Source organism: Crotalus tigris, unplaced genomic scaffold (genome assembly GCF_016545835.1).
Source record: "Crotalus tigris isolate CLP2741 ecotype Arizona unplaced genomic scaffold, ASM1654583v1 scf7180000024384.25900115:4084858, whole genome shotgun sequence".
NCBI lineage: Eukaryota > Metazoa > Chordata > Lepidosauria > Squamata > Viperidae > Crotalus > Crotalus tigris.
The window spans coordinates 731202-752491 of NW_024100554.1; the positions used below are offsets into that span (position 1 = coordinate 731202).

The following is a 21290-nucleotide window of genomic DNA, read 5'->3' on the forward strand; positions in this document are numbered from 1 at the left end:
GTTTCAAGACTCCGCCCCTCATCTTTGGCAGGCTGGAAGCCCGATGACGTAATGGAGCAGAGGGTTCCTCACCTCCACCCGCCTCTCCAGCTGATAGAAGGCGCTGCTCGCTGCATCCTCGCCTCTTCCTCTGCTCCTGAATCCCGGCAGGGACCCCCAGCGGCTCTTCTTTCTCCGGCGTCCTTAGGAAGGAACCTGCCGCTTGGGAGTCGCTGTGAAAGGGCCCGGGAGGCAGCTCGGCAGGACGCGATGAAGATGCTGGGCTCGCCTTGGACTCGGTTCTACTCCAACAGCTGCTGTTTGTGCTGCCATGTCCGCACTGGGACCATCATCCTGGGAATCTGGTATTTGGTAAGGGCCGGCGGGGGCTAGAAGAGAGTGGCGGTGGCGAAGGAGGCGAATTGCAGAGCTGGTTCTCGCTTCTTTTCTTGGGCGGAGGGGGGGGAGACACCGAAGCGCAGGCCCTCGGGTGCCCCCTTCCCCTTGCGGTTCCCCTCCCATTTCGCCGGTCTCCCCAAACCAGAGAAGTGGCGCAACGCAAGCGGTCTCGTTCTCCCGAGGTTGGGGACTGGTGACAAAGGAGGAAGGACAAACGACGGGCATGGCCGCAGCCTCTAAGTCGCTGTCCCTTGATGAAGCCCGGAGAGGGGGGAAGAGACGAATTGCTCTGTAGTTCTGAGGCTGCGCTGTAGATTTGATTGAATACAGTGAGATGTTCGGGATGATTGGATTCCTCTTCTCAGAATCCGACTTTTGCAAAGCGGAGTGCATGGGGGTTCCTTCTCTCTGCCTTCCTCTCTGCTCTTCTTCTGGTGAACTGGGTTAAACTGGTCCCATCCTGAGGAAACCAGAGGCCGGGACACCACTTCTACCATCACCCATCATTGAACCCGAGCCTCTGTTGTGTTGCCCACAAATGGACACCCTCACCAGCTGCCTCTGCTCTTCCTCTGGGCAGCAGGACAGTTGTGAATTGGACCCAGTGAATCCTACCTCATCTTCTGTTGAATCCCATCTCTTTTCTCTTGGACTCTTTTTTTTTTTTTCTTGCACCTGATCCTCTTTGATGCGCTGCCCAAGAAAAAAAGACTTCCCTCCCATCTCGGAAAAAGCTGCTGCTACTTTGGACTATAAATATCAGGACCACCCTTCATTGGTAGCCAAAAGCTCTTTGTGCATCCCAGATCTGTTAGCCCTGTGCCTAACCTACAAATACACAAGCTCAGGGATGAAATTCCAGGATAATCAGCCCCAAGCTAGCCAAGCATTTTAGACTAATGTATTCAGTTTGTTGTGAGCTGAGTAATGCCTTTGTCTTTGTTAAAGTATAGCCTCCTTTTATTCAGTGTGCTACACTGAATTATGCCTGGTTCAATTAACTATAGGGGGGGGGGGAGGTCTCAGTCTGCACATCTGACCCCAGTTCATTAGAAGCAGAGCACAGAGAAAGCCAGGTAGTGAGTATGCCTGTTTGTCCTGTTTTTGCTTTGGAAAAGGGATTCTGATTCTTCCTGAGGGATCTGAAGAAATGAATCCACTCTATTTAAATATCTTGCTGTGTTTATTCAAACAAATCTATGGTGCAGCCAGAAGACCTCAAATAAAGCAGAGTGGGAAAAAGATGGCCAAACAGCCTACTTCCATTTGGCAAGCCTCACTCATGCATAAGTAAATTTTAAGCTTTTACTTAGCAGCTTTTACTTTGATGCAGGTTTCCCCATCCTTCCATCTTTCTCCAGGATGCTTGGCAGATTCCATCCTTCCTTTATTACTGTCCGTCTTCTCCCTGTCTACTCCTGCTGGTTTCTGATATCTTGGCTCCTTGCCTTGCAAATTGGCACCTTGCCCTTTCTAGCAGACACTTGCATCTTTTCAGCAAGACTTCTGTGGGATGCTGACTTCAGCGGCTAAGGCTGCTTTTCAAAAGAGGAGTTATTTCTGGAGAGCTTAGCCCTCTAAAGAGTCATTAGCAACATAATTCTTTTTGAGATACAGTAATGCCCTTCCTGCTGCTAACCCCACAAGCAGTTTCCTTCCTCTCTTTATAGGAAGGCCATAAAATATTCTAGGTGAGGCATTTAGGGAGCATGTCAGAAAAATAGGCCGAATAAAATCCATAAGTTACCTGACTTAGCAAGTAATGATTTGAAAGCAGTGAATAAGGTTGGGTTTCCCGCCCCCCCAATGAATAAGTTCTGAATAAGTGTATTGCTAATATATATGCGTGTGTTAAATGTAATAGCTATTCTGGGTGAAAGGCAGGAAATAAAACCAATAAATCAATCAATAATTAATTGTAAATCATGCTAAAACTATTATCCCCACCTTCCAAAGCAGGTGTGTATAAAATTAGCAGCAGATGTTGAAAAGGTCACAAAAATGATCCAGATCTGAGCTTCAAACCCCTGGAAAGAGCCACATATCTGATATTCATTTAAAGAACAGCAGAGATGATGATCCTCTGGAAAACCAACCTATCAAAATTTAAGTGCCACTTTTTAGAAGACCCTTGGTTGCAGGTGGATGGAGGAGGCTCTATGCCTTGCAGCAGAAGGTCATGGCAATGTAATTGTGGATTTACTTATCCTCATGGTACACATGATCCAATCAAAAGCAGCTCCTTCCAGGTTCCAGGGCTCCCCAGTAGGAGACTTAAGAAGGTACATCCTTAGAGCAGCTGTTCCCTGCCCTCTTTTTCTGAGACTGAGTTCATTCAATTAATTAGGCTGTTCCATCTGTATTATCTGTTAAACATTTATTGCTATTATCCCTTCTTGTTACAAGAATCATGTGGCCCATGATCATCCAACGAGTACCCAGCTAAGTCAGCATTTGAATATGGATCTCAATAGATGAAGTTTAATTTTCTATATGCACTATAGGGCATCTCACTCTCAGTGTATAAGGTTGGGTTGCATGTAAATTTTAATGCAGCAATGTTTGGTCTTTTTGTAACTGTCTTATCTTTGGTATCTGTGGAGCTAGTGTATATAAGAAATATATATTTTTATTAGAATAAAAGGTGGAGATGAATGAGGAATTCCAATACTGTAGACATGTTGTCCATCTCCATGTCTCTGAACAATAGCATAGAAATAGTCTGTCAGTGCCTTCTTCTAGAGCTTCTTTTGATGTCACAACCTGTCCTTATATCCTGAAGGACTCTGGTTCTTCTTTTTAACAGCCAAAGTCATTACATCCTGCTTTCTTCAGGGATCTATATAAACTGGAAGTCCAACAGATTAAAAGTCAGTCCATGTGAGATCACATCTTGTTAGCATCTTGCATATATTTAGAGGAAAAGAATTAATCAGCTATGACATTTTTCTAAGATTTATTTGAGAGCCAACAATTTTGTTTTTCACTTTGTGTAGATCAAATCATTTTCAAGCCAGGAATGATGTATCATGGGTTAATGCTTGATATATTTATTGACATTTGAGGGGGGAGTTTAAAAGGCAAATTTTGGCTATACTGCAACCTTCCCTAATCAGAGTCTTCTAATAATTCGTTGAATTACAACACGTCTGAAGAGGTTAAAATTGGATAGGTTTCAGTACAAAATTTTGGTTAAATATACAGACCTGCATATATTTTAGGAATCTTGTAGAACCATTACATAGCTATTACACCAGGCTCTGTACCATAGAATAAGCAAGAAACTGATTTATTTTTTTCTGAAAGTTAATTGGCTTACTAGAGCTACATTAAAATTATTAAAGGCGTGTGCAGTCAGATTTGGAATATTCAGAAGGCTAGAATAAAATTCCCTTCCACATCCTGTTTCACCTTCAGTAGATATCTGATCTTGTAGTAAAACCTTAATTTTCTCCTGTAAATTTCCGGAAGCTTTTTCTAGAATTGCATGTATTATAACTTGGCAGTCGGATCAAATCTCTGGCCTAAGAATAATTGGTCTCCAGACCTATCTTTAAAAAAAGCTTTTACAAATGTTTATGAATGAGCTGTTCAGATATGAAATGGCTAGATGATGGCTATTCTGATATTATGAGTGCTATTAAGAATACTTTCCGTCTGGACATCATCTCCTGTGAATATTTATTCAGGATAGGAAATGGATGTGAGCCATTCTGAAATGCAATATAAGTTGATGTTAATTCAACTTATAGATGCACTTATTTAAAAAGGATAAGAAAATGCTTTTTACTTGCTGCCTCATCTTATTAGAAAGAAAAGAAAACAAGCGGAATGCAACGGATTAAACCTGACACTCTGCCAGGAAATTTTATTTTTTCCACAATCACTATATTAAAATGCATTATTTATTTTCTGAATTCAAGTGACTTATTTGTAAGCTTGTAGCCAAATGGTAGGATTTATTTATGTACTGCATTTATATAGCTGCCCAACTCAAACAACATGATTATGAGTAGCTTACAAAAATAAAAAAGGGCACAGTAAAGTGAACAATAGGTAAACATTTGGATTGACCTTAGCCATTCTAAAAAGCTAAAAAGGATACATCTGTTAATACACTATAGGGATAAGAAACAGTTATGGAAAATTTTCAAAGCTATTATAGTGTAATATATTGACAATAGTAATACTTGGAAAATTGGCAGCGGTATCTCAAAATAGCTTGCCTTAAATTATTTGTTTGCTTATCATTTTATACAGCCACTTCTCCAAAAGACTGTACTGTCAATAGGAAGAGAGATGGTAAATGAAAAGAATCTATAAAAATGCTGAGTAGTAAATTGATTTAACCTAATCTCCTGAGATAATTAGGCTGCCTACTATTGAATAAATGACTTTCCTTTGACCTCAGTTCTCTAAGGATTTATTATAGTGTTCAAAATAACAATTAATGAAGGATGTTCAAGAGACACCCAAAATCAGAGAGAGGGGCTGGAACAGCTTAGAATGGCTTGAGTAGGAATGCTCCACCAGTTAGTTGTTGTTACCAAGTGTGTTGGGACTTTGAGTCTCAAGAGGTCCCAGCCAGCCTGGCTAAGATTTCTAAGAATCATAATTCTAGCACATTCAGAGATGGCACAGATAGTCTAACAACCATTCTTTTAGTGACCGTTGACAACTGACTCATATTTATGACGGTTGCAGTGTCCCAGGGTCATAGGATCACCTTTTCCGGCCTTCTGACAAGCAAAGTCAATTCACTTAACAACTGTGCAAGAAAGGATGTAAAATAGGGCAATTTTTACCCATTTAAGAACTATCTCACTTAGCAACAGTAATTTGGGGCTCAACTGTGGACATAAGATGAGGACAACCTGTAATAGACCGGAGAAAGCTGGAATTAGTTCATCTTTAGTACTAAGTTTAATTGTTGTTGTTAGTTGCGAAGTTGTGTCCGACCCATCGCGACCCCATGGACAACGTTCCTCCAGGCCTTCCTGTCCTCTACTATCTTCTGGAGTCCATTTAGGTACCAAACAGGATAACTCACAGTCCTCTAAAAGGTTCTTTAAATCCTATATTTATTGTATCTCAACTCTTTTTTTCTTTCTTCTGTAAAAATAAAGTAACATGCTCTGGATTCGCAAGTATGTATCTATCTAAAACTGATCAGGGAGAGACTTCGTTAATAGAAGTGTCTGTAATAAGTCACAATGACATCAAAATGAGGATATATGTATCATAATGACATCTGACATAGTTTGCACGATGATGTCTTGATAAGCGTGTTTTTTTTTTTTGCTGCCCCCTACAAACACTTTTTTTATTTAAACAACCAAAGCCCAGTATCTCCATGAGGACTACACAGCATTTAACCCATATCTGGCAACATGTTCTTCTCCCCAATCCAGTCATGTAATCCAAAATAATCCTGCAGTTCTCCACCTAAAAGTATTAATCTACTAATGCAGCCTGGCTGGTAATACTATCTGTTGTTTGTAGTTTTGTGTTAACCAGCAACAAACACTATCTCTTTTCTCAGAGAAATCAGATAGCTTTATCCTTGTTCTTGGATATTGTGAAAGTCAGTTCTTGGTCATCAAAAGTAAAAACCTGGCCATTACAAAAACCAAGAATGGATGGAAACTTTATCTCTTGCCCAAAAGAGAATTCTTCTATCCAGTGGTGGCGAACCTATGGCACGCGTGTCAGAGGTGGCACTCAGAGCCCTCTCTGTGGGCACGCATGCCATCGCCTGCCTCTTCACCAGCAGTCCCCCCAGAGGAGAGTTGCCCCTGGGCGCAGCCCGCGCAGAGCAGTGCAGCCAAGCACATGGCAGCTGGGTAGCAGGGACAAGACTCCACCCTCATGCCCCGTCGCGTGCAGATGATGCATTGGGGCGTGGGTGGAGGGCGTGGCCAACATGGCATTGCAAGGCCACCTGGGCGATCTGCGGTAGGCTGTGGAGGTGGTGGGTGGCCCTGCGGGTGGACGGGGCAGGGGACAGGGTGGGACAGGGGGCAGTACATCTTTTGAAATGGCTTCATTGATTTGCTACCATATTTAGGTAATCCTCATTCAGCAACCACAATTGGGACCGGCAACTTGGTCATTAAGTGAGGCAAACACTAAACAAAACTGCTTACAATCCTGCAGGCCACTTCCTTGGTGTGCAGACAATTGCCACAAATTAATTTGTCATTAATTTTAAAAATAGTTTCTTCACTGTCACAATTCAAGCCCCCTTTTGAAGACAAAAGCTAGAAATAGGCTTCAGTATTTTCAAAACGGGTGAATGTTGTGTCAAAATATTTTGAAAGGTTGGCTCTGCAGAAGAATTTGCTTTATGTTGGAGACTCTTCCATCTCTGCAATATTTTTCTTGAAGTGCCTGAACATATGGTCATACCATCCATTTCTGTAAAAGCAATTTTACTTTTGTTTCCTTTCTGAACAATTTCCAACAAAACATTTCCCACTTATTTATGGCACTACTTATTTACAGCACTACTGACTGGATCAATATTTTCATTCCACAGATTGGAACTAATGAATATATAAATTTAGGGCTTTTTGACCCCAGCTTGTTGCTTTACATTTATTCACTTCGACTTACAGTTGCCAATTCAGTGTCCTTTTGCAGAGATTTTTTTTGAAGCTGTTTCTCTGTGTATTAATTAGAGATGGATAAAACTTTTCAAGCTCAACACAGGTTATGTTGACCTTATAAAATTGCTCAGAATCTGTCCTGGACATTCCAGGGGTATTCTGAGTATAGCATGTCAGTTTTAGGCTCAGAATATTTCTGGAACAATTGAAACTGCATCAAAACACTTTCAGGAAGGTCAGAACATCTGTTTCAATCTCAAAATAGATGTTTCAAAATTGAAATGTCTCATATTCAGGAGTTGTTTTTTTTGCATACCATTAGACATACTCAGTTCAAATGAGTTGGTTCAACAAACTTAACAAAGCCACCTCACAAACCATTCAGATCATTTCTGAAAAAGCTGAAAAAAACAATCCATTCTAATCTGCGTGGTCTTTGTACAATGAGTACAATTCTGCTGGCAATGTGGCAGAATTTAGACACATTTAGAGACATTCTGATCTGACAATAGGTGCAGGAGATAGAACAAGTCTAAGTATCCTGAAAAAGTATAATTAAAACAATTCTTAAAGTTTAAATTTATAGTTTAAAAATGTAATTAATGATTGTGTAAAAGAAAATGGGTTGTGGATTCAATAAGGCCCACCCCACATACATAGTCTTCAGATAGGTGTTTCATATATTTTCCATCCAGTATTGATGTTGATAACATATTAAAGTATGCTAATGTCATAACTTTTGCATATTTCAATTTGACTTGTATCTAGCTGCACTGCAACTAGCCTACTGGCTATTTAAAAGACTTACTCTTGGCAGCCATGTTTACACATCTCTCCTTTCTATGTGTGCAATTTTCGGCAATAGCTCTAACTTCTCCCACTTAAACACCAAAGTTGTAAATACCTATAAACATTCAATTTTTTTATGCAATAGATGTTTTCCATTTGGTAGTAAACCTGCCAGCTAAAATTAAAGAGAACAATCCAGAGGGAAGAAAGAGATAATTGAGATTCTAAAGTCTCCAAAGCACAGCAGTATTGTTATAGGACCCTCTAAAGCCCAAGGGTTAGCTGAGCCCGCATATATATCACAGTCTTCCCACCAATTGATCATCCCCTGTATGGAGCAATCAATGTAATGATTACTGAACTAATGAGGTTACTACATGCCTGTTCTGGATCATAACAGATGATTTGAAGAAGGCAAAGAGGTTGTTTTTATCAGATGGGAAATTATAATCTGCTTCCAGTCTGCATTTTGATAACAGTCTTTTGTGGTAAATGCAACAATTAATTGTAAGATTTTTATGGCTCACAATCTATTACATCAATGCATGGAAACCGCCCTAGAAAAGAAGTGTCTTATATGTGAAAACAACTATTACTTGCAGATAAATCTATGCCTCAACTGACCTTGACCTCATTTGACAAAACAACATGGTCATGTGCATGTAGTTGCTAGAAGTCAAGCTTTGCTTGAGAAAGCATTTTTAAAACTATAAATACATTATTAATGAATACTACAAACTATATCTTTCCTATTCCTTATATTTCATTTGCCTCTCAACATTTGTAGTTAATACCACTTTACAATGCCTTGGTAAGGCCACACTTGGAATACTGTATCCAGTTTTGGTCACCACGATTTAAAAAAGATGTTGAGACTCTAGAAAGAGTATAGAGAAGAGCAACAAAGATGATCAGGGGACTGGAAGCTAAAACATATAAGGAACGGTTGCTGGAATTGGGTATGTCTAGTTTAATGAAGAGAAGGACGAGGGGGGACATGATAGCAGTGTTCCAATATCTCAAGTGCTGCCACAAGGAAGAGAGCATCAAGCTATTCTCCAAAGTGCCTGAAGGCAGGACAAGAAGCAATGGATGGAAGCTAACCAAAGAGAGAAGCAACCTAGAACTAAGGAGAAATTTCCTGACAGAACAATTAATCAGTGGAACAACCTGCCTCCAGAAGCTATGAATGCTCCAACACTGGAAGTTTTAAGAAGAGACTGGACAGCTATTTGTCTGAAATGGTATAGGGTTTCCTGCCTGAGCAGGAGGTTGGACTAGATGACCTCCAAGATCCCTTCCAACATCATCATCATCATTATACCACTATAAATTGTTTGAATGAAAAGCTCTGATTGAAAGAATACAGTATACTCTTATGAGCCGAACTACATATTTAATTTTCTCTACTGACTGACAACCACAACAAGATTTAATGTCTTTTTGCACCAATGACCCTATCTGAGGGGGAGAGAGGAGGAAAAGTCTGTCCATGTGTTTTGTTCCTCATCTGAACAATTGTCAGTAAAATGAGTGGCTGAGTTAAGGGACAAGGGGACTTCCTGTCTCTCTCCTGTCTTTCTCTCCAACGTGTGATTTAAATAGAAGTCAGCTTTCCTATCCTATGTATTTTTTAATAAAGCTGCCATTTACATCACAAAAACTTGTTAGCATTCATTAATAACTGGGCTAAATCAACCCTTTGCATTTGAAGCAGCTATATTATGAACATTTTTCCTTTAGAATGGATCCTGCTGCTATTTTGTTTCTCTGTATTCTTTCAGCACACTTCATGTGTTCAGGAGCTCATACTCTAACAAGGAATCCATAAACTTTGCTATTTTTCATCCTCTTACCTTCTACCATTGCCAGCACTAGAGCTTTCTGCAGAGAGTTAGATCTTTACGTAATGTATATGAAGTTTGAACCTCATTTGGGCCTCCATTGAGAATTCTGGGTTGCTTTGTTTAATGATCAATTTATTTGTTTTCTTGGCTGTCCACAATATTCTGAGGAGTCTTCTCCAACCTCAAGAGACTATATAGATAGTCCTTATCCAGGATGATCTGTCCCTAAACCAGTCCCTTCAAGTTTTATATCTATTACTGTTATAATTGATTCATCTTCCTTGCTGCTGGTCACTTCATATCCTTCTGTCTACCTTTCTGAGCACTGTAGACCTCAAGAGAACAGGGTCTTCAGTTGTTACCATATTGGCTTGTACAGACAAATCTAAGTGTTTTCCCCCTTTTCAGTCATGCCTGACTCTCAGAGATTGCCTGGCTGGCTCAGGAATTCTGGGAGTTGAAATCCACAAATCATAAAAGAGCCAAGGTTCCTTACCCCTGGCCTAAGGTCATCCTCCTAGCTTTTTGCCTAAAGTGGGAATCAAACTCAGACTCCCTGTTTCTAATGTGATGCTTTACCCACTACAGCTAACAGGCTATATAGTGCATAGTAAAAGCCTAAACCAGTGTTTCTCAACCTTGACAATTTTAAGGCATGTGGACTTCAACTCTCAGAATTCCACAGCCAGCAATGGTTTAGGTCCTAAACCATTTTCTTAATTTTGTTATGGAAGTGGGCTGTCACTGACTTCTGTCATGTTTTTTTAAACTTCCCAATCAGCCAATGTTTGTGGAATATCTGGTAACCTGCCATTCAAGTACAGTCCTGGGGCCAAGTAGCTTCTAAGATTAGACAAGGATGGCTGAGTATTATACTGTAGGCTATAAGGCTTCACAAAAGTCCTTCACAAAATAATGGGAAAACAAACCAGAAATCAAAGCCAAACCTGCCTTTGTGTTTTCATGACTTGGCTGTGTTCATATATTGCAAAGAGAAAAATAAAACTGTCTACTGAATGAGATAGCTTGGAGAGACGAATGAATAGCTCAGAATACTCTATGGCATGCCATAATAGCTCAGAAAAACTTAAAAAAATATCTGCAAGTCCATAACAGAAACTTGCAATAGTAGAAATATAAATTTTAAGCCCTGGAATTTAAGTAAGCAGGAGTTTTGAACGAGATATTGGGGAAAGGTGAGGGTGGGGAAGGCAAGTTAAATAAACATAATTTACAAAACTTAAAAACTAGGGATAAATTTGCTAGGCTTATCTTTTGAAAGGAAATTACAAATAGGGAGGAGAAAATATTTGGAAGTGAGAACTATTTTGATAAAGGTTTCTTCTTCCTTTTTCCTCCTGCCCCTCAGGCTAAAGATAATATATGCAAGATATGTTTTGCTCAGAGAACCAGAGGCAATGGGCTTGAGGAGAACAGAAATCCTTTTTTGAGGATTTGATGATGAGCAGTGGATTTTCTACTGTACTGCCCTGCATGCATAATCTTATTCCACCTATGCTCAGCTTGAATATTTTAAAACTTATTCATGATAAAATATCACTAGTAACCAAACTTAGGCACTTATTTGGTAACTTTTATTTCTGGGAAAAGTAAGGTGCCCTTCGCAGTATAATGCATGATGGCACAGTAACCTTAGAAAATGCTGGCCTGTTGTGCAGCTTTGGAAAGCTAATATCAACAGCCCACCACATACCAAAGATCAGATTAATGAATTGGAAATTCCTCTGCCAAAATAGCAGATAAAGAGTTGCTCACTTTCCTTTCACATTTTAGAATTAAATCACTCAGTGTTAAGACTTCCCTGTCTCCAAGAATAAGTGGGGGAAAGACCTTTGAGCTTGCCTAGAATAACTTTTTTTAACCACTGGAACAACGGCTCACTTTTTCTGTTTACCTGTCATAGTTCCGATAGATACACAGGTTATACCTAGTTGGGGAGTAGCCATTTCTGGCCATACCCTGCTTTCGTCCTCTAAGATGAGGACAAGGTAATGGTCTGTTGTAAAAGTGAGGCATTAGGCCAGTGATGGCGAACCTTTTAGAGACCGAGTGCCCAAACTGCAACCCAAAACCCACTTATGTATCGCCGGGTGCTGGGTGGGTGTGGCCCACTTGGCGGGTGTGGCTGCAGTAGTCATGGCAGACTGAGTGGGCATGGCCGGGGGGCGTGGCCACCTCGATGTTGCTTATGAGGAGGGACACCTGTGGGAGCTGGGCAGGGCAGGGTTGGGGAAGATCCAGGGGGTCTCTGGCGGGTGGGATGGTGGACTTCCCAATGGCTCCAGGCTGGCTGGCTTTAGGCCAGTGATGGTGAAATTTTAGAGACCACTTGTGCTGGGATGATGGCGCATGCCCACAGAGAGGGCTCCGCGTGCTGCCTCTGGCACACATGCCACAGGTTCGCCAGCACTGTATTAGGCTCATGAAACTTTCTCTGACTTTATTGAAAGAAATGAGGAACAGAATGAGAAATCTCACTTAGATCTTCCAAGGCCTAAAGGTAACTCCTTCCAAGAACGGCAGGAGACTGTGCTGTTAGTTTTAAGCAATCATTTCAAAATCTCCAGAGGCAATAAAAGGAAACTCAGGAGCTGAAAGTTGCTATCTCTAGAGTCTTTGATTTTCTGGAGGCACAAAAAAATCAGAAAAAACATCTGCACCAACACTGATAGGCCAAGCTACTGTATATAATTAAATGTGTCTTCTTCTGACCATGTTAAAACACTAGCTTAAGTGCAGTATGTAAACTGGGACAGTGTTCTCTGAAATGCCTTATTTCTTTGTATCTTTCATGGCTCGGGAGACTTATGAAATGATGATTTCAAACATAAGCATTTTGCATCAACTGAATAGAACTGCTGAGCTACATGCTAAGTGATTTGCCCAAGCTTTATCCTTTATATAACCAGAACTTCATTTTGCACAGTGGGCAAACAGATTACTCAGCATGCTGTAGCTCAGTCACCCTCCTTTAATCCCTTATGCGCTAATACTGTCTGCATGCTTGTTTGCCTCTGGACTTCTTTTGCTTTTCCCCTCCTCTTCCTATTCTATTCTGACCTGTTTCCAGTTTCTGGAATCTTTAAAGGGTATATTTATAGCTATTTCCCAGGACCCAGGTAAATCGTGATATTTTGCCTGGACTTACACAACACATGAAGCAGAAAATCATGGCTTTTAGTTGTGAGCTAAGGACAGCTGGCCACATTATTGTAAAACACCAAAGTACTCTTTTGAATTAGTCCAAAGCCTTTCCTAGTTCTGCCTCCTCTTTCTCATCTGACCAATTATAAGCAGATGGGAAGCTGTTGTGAGCCCCTCAAAGAATCTGAAAAATTATCACCACTCAGACAGTCCTGATATATATTTTTTTTAAAAAAAAATATTTCCCCTTTAATCATGTTTATTATGATGGCAGAACTGGTAAAAATGGAAGGTAGTTTTAACATTTCCTAAGAATCATTGGGAAGGTGAGGCTAGATTCACTGGCTAGATCCAGAATATCAGTGGTAGAACATTTTTCCTGATGGTGCAAAGCAAGATTCAGTTTCTACTCCATCCCTGAAGAGAATGGCTTCCAATTATCCTGGATAGTCTGTAAAACTTAGGATAAAGAAAAGAAGTGGGGAAGAAGAATAGGTATCATGTCTGGAGTGAGCCCTGACCTTGAACTGAAACTCAAGAACATACTGTATTCAAAGAGGTAGTAAATAAATAATTTTGCTAGAGTGTATTGATTTCATTTACAGGTCTATATATTTGACCGTTGCCTTCCTTTTGTTTCATATTTCTGTTTTCCCAATAACCAAGAGAAATTTGGCTTCATTGATCTAATCAGGGAATTTTTTCATTATAAACCATGTACAAAACTGCACAGTTCTATAGCTGAAACTACACCTTGTTATTTCCAATTCACCACCCAGAGTCACAACAATAGGGTGGGCAATTTATTTAAGAATGGTTTAAATAAATACAATTTAACTCCATTTCAATAAAAATGGGGATACTGGACAACAAGATAAAGTTTAAAAGCCAGTAGAAGAAAGAGAATGAAGTGTGCTGTTGTATTGTGTTCAGCTGCAAATGCAAAGTATCTGGTCAAGAGAGATTTTACTGCATGGAAATTTTCCAAATTTTGATCTATGTTTCCTGGTAAGGCACCTAATCCTTCCTCTCTGCTGCCACTTGTTTTCATTGCAGAATATTTTTCTTATCCATCAGCCTAAAAATCAAAGCATTCTCTATCAATTAGAATTTATCTCCTGACCTGAAAATTAAAACAATTGCTTCTTACAATGAGTGTAACTTGTATACAATTGGCATATGGCACAGGAATATATATTAAAGCTTGGTTATCATTAAAAGTTACCCTAAATTATAAACAACATAAAATCTTAAGACTTGCTTTAACTGTCTGCTCTTTAGAGTTTATCTTGAGGTAAGCTATCACTGGGCCAGTCCAATAATGACGCAAACAAGAGATAGAAAAATCCTTTGTAACATTAATCCAATTAGATTGTATTTATTTGTCTTGCGAAATGGAATTATCATGCATCTAACAATCTAGTATGCTTATGCATATTTGAAAAGGAAACACATTTTCAAATAAAATCTCTAAAGAAAGGTCATGATGTTCATATTTATGCTGTCTGGATATTCTGTCTCAAAGTGCCACCTGTATTTTTATATCTGGCAGAATGAAAATATGCTGTCATTAAGCATATCAGAAATATCACCTGAAATAAAAATACGAAGTATGCTCTCTTCTAGTGATTTCCATTATAGAACAAAACTTCAGAATTTGTATTCTGATCTTCTGATTCTCCCTACCCACCTTTTTTCTTCTTCTTTTTTTACCCAGATCCTCAATGCAGTGGTTCTGCTGATTATATTGAGCGCTTTGACAGATCCTGGCCAGTACCACTTAGCGGGTACTGAATTAAGCAATGACTTTGAATTTATGGATGATGCCAGTAAGTATATATCATTTCATTAGTAATTTACAATCTGGCTCCTGTTAAACTGACCTGATACTGTGCCAGGGCAGCACTTTCATAGCTGGCATAAAATTGATGTGTGTATATGTGTGTGTGTGTGTGTGTGTGTGTGTGTGTGTGTGTGTGTGCTGAACCTTCTCTGAAAATTCTTGAGACAAAAGATGATATTTATAAAGAAGACTTTAATTGAAAGTGATTTATTAAAACAGGCTGCCTTGCCCACTGAGATTCACCTTGGAAAAAGTTTGGACTCCAAAAAAATAGAAGATGAGTAGATAGAAGCAAAGAAATAGAGAAAAATCTAACACTTGGCTGACATCTAATGGTCAGCAGCATTTTGCAGCCTCAATAAAGATAAGTATTATTTATTTAGCATATGGCATACAATGCCAGGGAAATCTACAAATGCTAGGCATAATGCAGTTCTGACAGCCAAAATTGCTAGTTCATTCTGCTTGGCACTTGCAGGCCTGTCCGTGGTGCACCCCAGGGGGAAAACTAGCTTATACCAGATGACTAGGGTGCTCAGGTTTGTAAGTCTTTTGGGCTCCTCCGCCAGTCTCACCTCACCTCGTGTTTTGTTGCCTTGCATCCGGCCAGGTCCAGCGCTGGCTTCTATTCTCCACACACACGTGTGCTATGTAAAGTGGTACCCATTTATCTATTTGCAATATTGCATGCTTTTGAACTGCTGGGTGGGCAGGAGCTGGGGATCGAGTGACAAGAGCTCACTCTATCTTACGATGCAAGGCTCGAACCACCGGGGTGCAGACCATTTCTGTCCGGCAGTTTCAATGTCATTAAACTACTGAGCCACTGCATCCCCACATAAAGATAGGTATAGGGGGCGCAATGGCCTAGTGGTTAAGATGTTGGGCTTATTAACCAGAAGGTTGTCAGTTATAGATCCGAGCACCACATGATGGAGTTAGTGCCTGTTCTTATCCCAGCTCCTGCCAAATTTGCAGTTCGAAAGCATGCAAATGCAAGTAGATAAATAATCATCACTTCAATGGAAGGTAATAGTTTCATGCACCTCAGCATATAGTCATGCTGGCCAAATGACTACAGAAGTGTCTTTGGACAAGGCTGGCTCCCTTGGCTAAGGAATGGAGATGAGCACCATAGAGTCAGAAATGACTGGACAAGGAAAAACCTTTATCTTTTTTTAAATGAGTTTTACTTAATTACATCAAAGGATTGTATTAAATAAATACCTGGAGTAGTAATAGAGTGAACTGATCTAAAGCTATTATTTAATTACAGTTTAGCACTGCACTCTCATGCCCCAGCTCTGTGTTCATGCCAATGCTTCTCAGACTGTATTTCCCATTTTCAGTTACCAGGAGTTGTGACTACAAAGATGTATTTTGGCATTTGCTTGGGTATATTAGGGCTCAGAGGGATGAACTGCCCCTTATACCTTCGTAGTAGCTTAACCCTACTCCTGATGTTCCTGACTTCTTCGTCATGGAGCAGAGAGATAAGAAAGGGATGTTTAGATGTTTGTTTAAAATAATACTATGGAAGATGTGGTAGGGCAGGTGGTTCTCAACCTTTTCTTCACCATTGATTCCTCTTTAAATACCTTTTGTGGCCATGGACCATGGTCATGGACCACCAAGACTTAACTCAAGATTTAAATCATAACATTTTTTCAAGACTTTGTGGACCCCCTGTGACGATATCATGCTCCCCCAGGGGTCAACAATTGAGAACCAGTGTTGCAGGGGATTTGCCTACAGCTGGGCAAATAAGAAAAGAATGGTAAGAAGCATTCAATCTCCCAGGCCCAGTTAAACCAGTGCCATAAGAGGGGCTGAGGTTGGGAGACAGATCTTAAAGAAAAGAAAAATGGCTTTCAATTTGGCAAGTTCATAATTTTCAGCATTTTGGTTTGTGGGGTATTAAGCAACATAATGGATACAATTTCTTCAAAATGTTAAGAAGCCCATTCATTTTGATCAAAACCACAAATAATAGGAAATATCAACCTGATTAATGGGACCAAGGGTGAAATGTGTGCCTTAAACCTTAATATCTTTTTTATGTTCCCCAATAAGAGGCCAAAATAATGGCTTCACTATCATCAGGTGGCAACAAAAGACTGCTGGGCAGCTGTAGGCAGACCATGAGTTCAGCACCCATGGAATAAAATGGTTCATTTTAAATATTGATTGTTAAATAAGCCATAGTGGCTATCTTCACACAGCATGTTAGGCCCAGGTCAAACAAACCGTTGCAATGGGTAAACTTAGGCAGTGGTCAGCTATGGCGTTGTCTGCTCCTTCAGCTAAGTATTTTACGTGCAGTTCTTAACAGAGGAAAACCAGCTTCCTTCTTCCATGGCGCGCTGCAGCTGAAAACAGCAGAGTCTGTGTGCATGGCTGCCTAGCCTGCATCAGCCTTGCTCTCCATGGTGCACTGCAGCTGATCTGAGGCATGGAGAGCATGTCTGACAAGTGAGCGCGTAGTAGACGCGCACACAGACTCCGCTGTTTTCGGTGCTTTGGTGCCTGGCCGGCCACCTCCAATCAGCTGCAGCACGCCAGGGAGAGCCTGGCTGACACAGGGTGAGCGCAAGGCAGGTGTGCACATGGTCCGCTTTTTTCAGCGGGGCAAAATTAAGTCTGCCCCCCACTTCCCACCTCCGGTCCTCTCTTACTCACAAGGGCATGGTGTGGTTGGGCAGCAGGGAGGGATACAAAGTTCCCGGCAACTCACCTCCGCTGCAGACAACTTGGATGCACAATGTTTGCCGGGCAAGTCTTTTGGCACACTCAGCAGTGCAGAGACAGCCATTAACGACCAGGTCCGGGCAATTCCTATTGGCTTTTGAAAGCCAACAGAGGGAGTAGCACAGCCTGTGCAGGGGACAGCAGCCGAGTCTGTGCAAGTGCACAAGTCATGCCCCGGGACTAACCACGTGCCATTCCCTGTTGGGGACAGCAGAAATTGAAAATTCGTCAAAAAAAGGTGCCAGAACGCCAGAACATCTATCTATCTATCATCTATCTATCTGTCTCTGTCTGTGTCTGTCTGTCTGTCTGTCTAATTTCCACATTGCCCATTCTCACCTAAGTGACTCTAAAATTGAATAGGAAAAAAGAAAGTAATTACAATAAATCAGTTCAGAATTGTCAGCACAATCCTGAAAATATTTACTCAGAAGTTCAATACCTTTTTAGTGTCTTAAGAACAGAGTCATTATCTATGTCAGAACCTGGATATGTTTATGGCATTTTAAATGAAGTGCCTCGTTCATTCAAACATTATATTAAGTTATGATTTGGTTTGTTTACATTTGGCTTAGTATGCTGTATGAATCCAAACAATTGTGATTTAGTCAGCACATCATGTTACACTAATCATAGTTTAATATAGCATGTGAATTCAATCTATATGTTCCATGCTAAGAACATAAAATAAAACTCCTGCAGGATCAGGTATTGAATCAATGGTCCCATCCTGTCCAATTTTTACCTGTGTTTTTTTTTTTTCAACTGAAATCTGAAACTTAGAGTAGGATATGGGAAAGCTTTAAAAGGATTTTTTTTTTGAAAGTTTAGTCTTTAAATGAGCAAAAGATGAGTTCCTTAAATGGGTTATTGTTATAAAAATGGCTGCTGGTTATTTTACATAACTAAAAAGTTGATACTATATTATGTGGTTATTTCATATAATTAAAATTTGATATTATAACTTTACTATATCTCTTACTTACTCTTTAATATATCTCTTACTTACTTTCTCTTACCCAATCTTTCTGGCTTTGTGGAATAGCAGGTGGGGGGAGAGGAGATGTGTCCATGTGAGTGGAGGGCACGTGTGCATCTCCATATGTGCTAGCAGCAGACATGAACACACGCCGCTTACAGAAATGGAGCATGCATGCATACACTTGCCCACTGCTTGCACAAGTGGGGATGCGCACACATGCGTGCACGCTCATCTATCACTTTCACGGCCCGGTTCTGAATGGCTCAAGGCCCGGTAGTGGGCTGTGGCCTGGGTGTTGGGGACCCCTGCCTGTCTTACTGCATCAAAAAAAAAAAAAATGGAAGTTACTGCTTTTTGTTTCTTTTTTATTTCTTTTCCCCCTTCCTTCACTTTATTCCAACTTCCAACTCTATTATTCTATATTCTATGTTCTATTCCCTTCATTCCCTTTCCTTTCCCATTTTTCCACTCTCTTTATTTCTATTTGCATTTTATATTAAGAAAAAAACTGTAATAAAAGATATATATATAAAAGAGCAAAACACTAGTGATGATGATGATGATAACGATGATGATGATGGAGCAGCTTCAGTATGCAAAAAGTGCAGAAGTTGGTCTGATACTTCTGACACATAAATGTGGACAAGAATATCAGCTCGATGGAGCTAAGAATATAAAGTTAAGCTAGTGGGGTTTAGCTCAGGCATGTTTTTCTCAGGCCAAAGAGCTGTGTGGTCCAAAATTAGTACCTTCTGCAAACCTTAGTCTGAAATAATTTGGACACATCACAGCAAGCCAAGTCCTCCAGCAGAGGATGCTCCTGCACCAGAAAAGTAGTCTCTGGGCCAAAGGAGAAGAAACTAGGCCGGAAACACCTTCTAATAATACCAAGGAAAATTCAGTTTTGTCTCAGGCCAGTTCGTGTTTCATAAACAAGGAGAGGCTTGTTTAAGAGGAAAAAGGCAATCTTGATTTCTTTGGCCTCTGGTACCATTGTGTATTGTTAAAAACATGGAATGCTATTAAGAGAACAGTTTCAATTGAATATCTTAATATTTTCCTTGGGGACCAATCATAATGAACACATTTTATTTAATAAAACAAAAATGCTGGCTTCCACAGAGCTGTGACCGATTCCTTATTTATTTCAGATATGTGTATTGCAACTGCAGTTTCTCTTCTCATGATTCTCATTTGTGCGATGGCCATCTATGGTGCATATAAGGTAAGGCATAATGTACAGCGTTGTATTCTGTTTTAATTAACTCACTTTGAAACTGGTCCACAAAGCATCCAGTTCAGGGGTTCTCAACCTTGGCAACTTTAAGACTTGTGGACTTCAACTCCCAGCTTTGCTGGCTGAGGAATTCTGGGAGTTGAAGTCCACAAGTCTTAAAGTTGCCAAGGTTGAGAACCCCTGATCTAGTACCTCATAGCATACAAAGTTGCCAGGGGCATGGTGCTAGAAAAACATATCTGTTTATTTGCAGATGGCCCCACTCGTGAGCAGCAGACCACAAAGCAGAAAAAAAGCACAAAGAAAGATAGACATTCATAAAGAAGGATTATCTACAGTCAGTTAGGTCCAAAACATGATGGAATAAGGATGTACTTTGCAGAATATAAGGAGGAAAAGTATTACATATTGTCTAGGAGAAGCATACAGTGGAGCATGAGGCTACATTTAGAAATGTCTAAAGAAGTTAGCCTAGATTAATTATAGGGGAGGGTGTATTCCCCAATCTAGGGCCCTCCAGTTATGTTTGATTATAACTTCTGTGGCCATGATAACTGGCAATTCTGAGAATTATAACCCAATATAAAGAGCACCTGGTTGGGAAAGGCTTCCTAGAAAAACAAGTATATACATTCTGAACTTTTCTCAGGACCAGTAAATTGCTTTGAAAAACTTTTCAGGAAAATGTCCCAAAGGTACTTTTTCAAAAGGCAACTGGACTTTCCTGTTTTTTCCTTGAAGACGTTTCACTTCTCATCCAAGAAGCTCCTTCAGTTCTGACTGAATGGTGGATAATGGATGGTTTTATATTCCATACAATCATCTGGTTGTTGGCACTCTCTCCGAGAGCCATTAAGACCACTTGGAGCTTTATTTGTACCTTCAGGGTCATCTGAATAGCACAAATGGATGTGGAACCTTCTTGGAACTGTTGAAAGGACTGTGCTGGAAACAGGATATAGGTGGTGTCATAGGCCTCCCTCTCAATTAAAGAGGACTATTCAGTTTTAACATAGGTGGCCTCTTTGACCCCTCTTTCAAACCAGCAATCCTGTCTGTCCAGAATGTCTTCAAAAGAGTGGCCTTTGTCTTTCAAATGTAGATGGACTGCTGAATCTTGTCCTGATAGGTTTGTTCTCTTATGTCTGTGGTGGCAAACCAATGGCACGCATGCCACAGGTGGCACGCAGAGCCCTCTCTGTGGGCACGTGCGCCATTGTCCCAGTCTTAGGCCTTCAGCTGGGTTTTATAAAACCTTTTTGCTTTAGGCCTCGGTCGCCATGTGCAAAAAAAAAAAAACAATTTCAACTTCTCGCAGAAAAAAAAAGATCTTGCAAAGTTGGAATTGATTGATTGAACTTTTTAGTTCCACCCAGTCTGCCGTTACCACGGCAGCCATGCCCACCCAATGGGCCACACCCACCCAATGGGCCATGCCCACCCAGCACCCAATGATACATAAGTGGGTTTTGGGTTGTAGTTTGGGCACTCGGTCTCTAAAAGGTTCTCCATCACTGTCCTATGTTGTGTCATGTGTTTGTGAAATGGCTATTTTGTTTTTCCAACATACAGATCTGCACATATCTCACTGCATTGTACTGCATGTATCACATTGCTCAGTTTGTGTCTCGGTGTTTTGTCCTGGGAATGAACAAGCTTCTGTCTTAGTATTCTTGTGTTTAAAGTGTGCATG

At 40.5% G+C, this 21290-nt stretch overlaps 1 protein-coding gene across 1 annotated transcript in view; it reads left to right on the plus strand.

Moving 5' to 3' along the window:
- Window positions 1-10: 10 nt before the first annotated feature.
- Window positions 11-21290, plus strand: part of LAPTM4B (lysosomal protein transmembrane 4 beta) — a 40583-nt gene continuing 19303 nt past the window's right edge. Inside the window, exons 1-3 of the mRNA XM_039328932.1 lie at window positions 11-351; window positions 14505-14616; window positions 19512-19585. Coding sequence (XP_039184866.1) covers window positions 52-351; window positions 14505-14616; window positions 19512-19585 — 486 coding nt within the window. The 5' untranslated portion in view covers window positions 11-51. The remainder of the gene's footprint in view (window positions 352-14504; window positions 14617-19511; window positions 19586-21290) is intronic.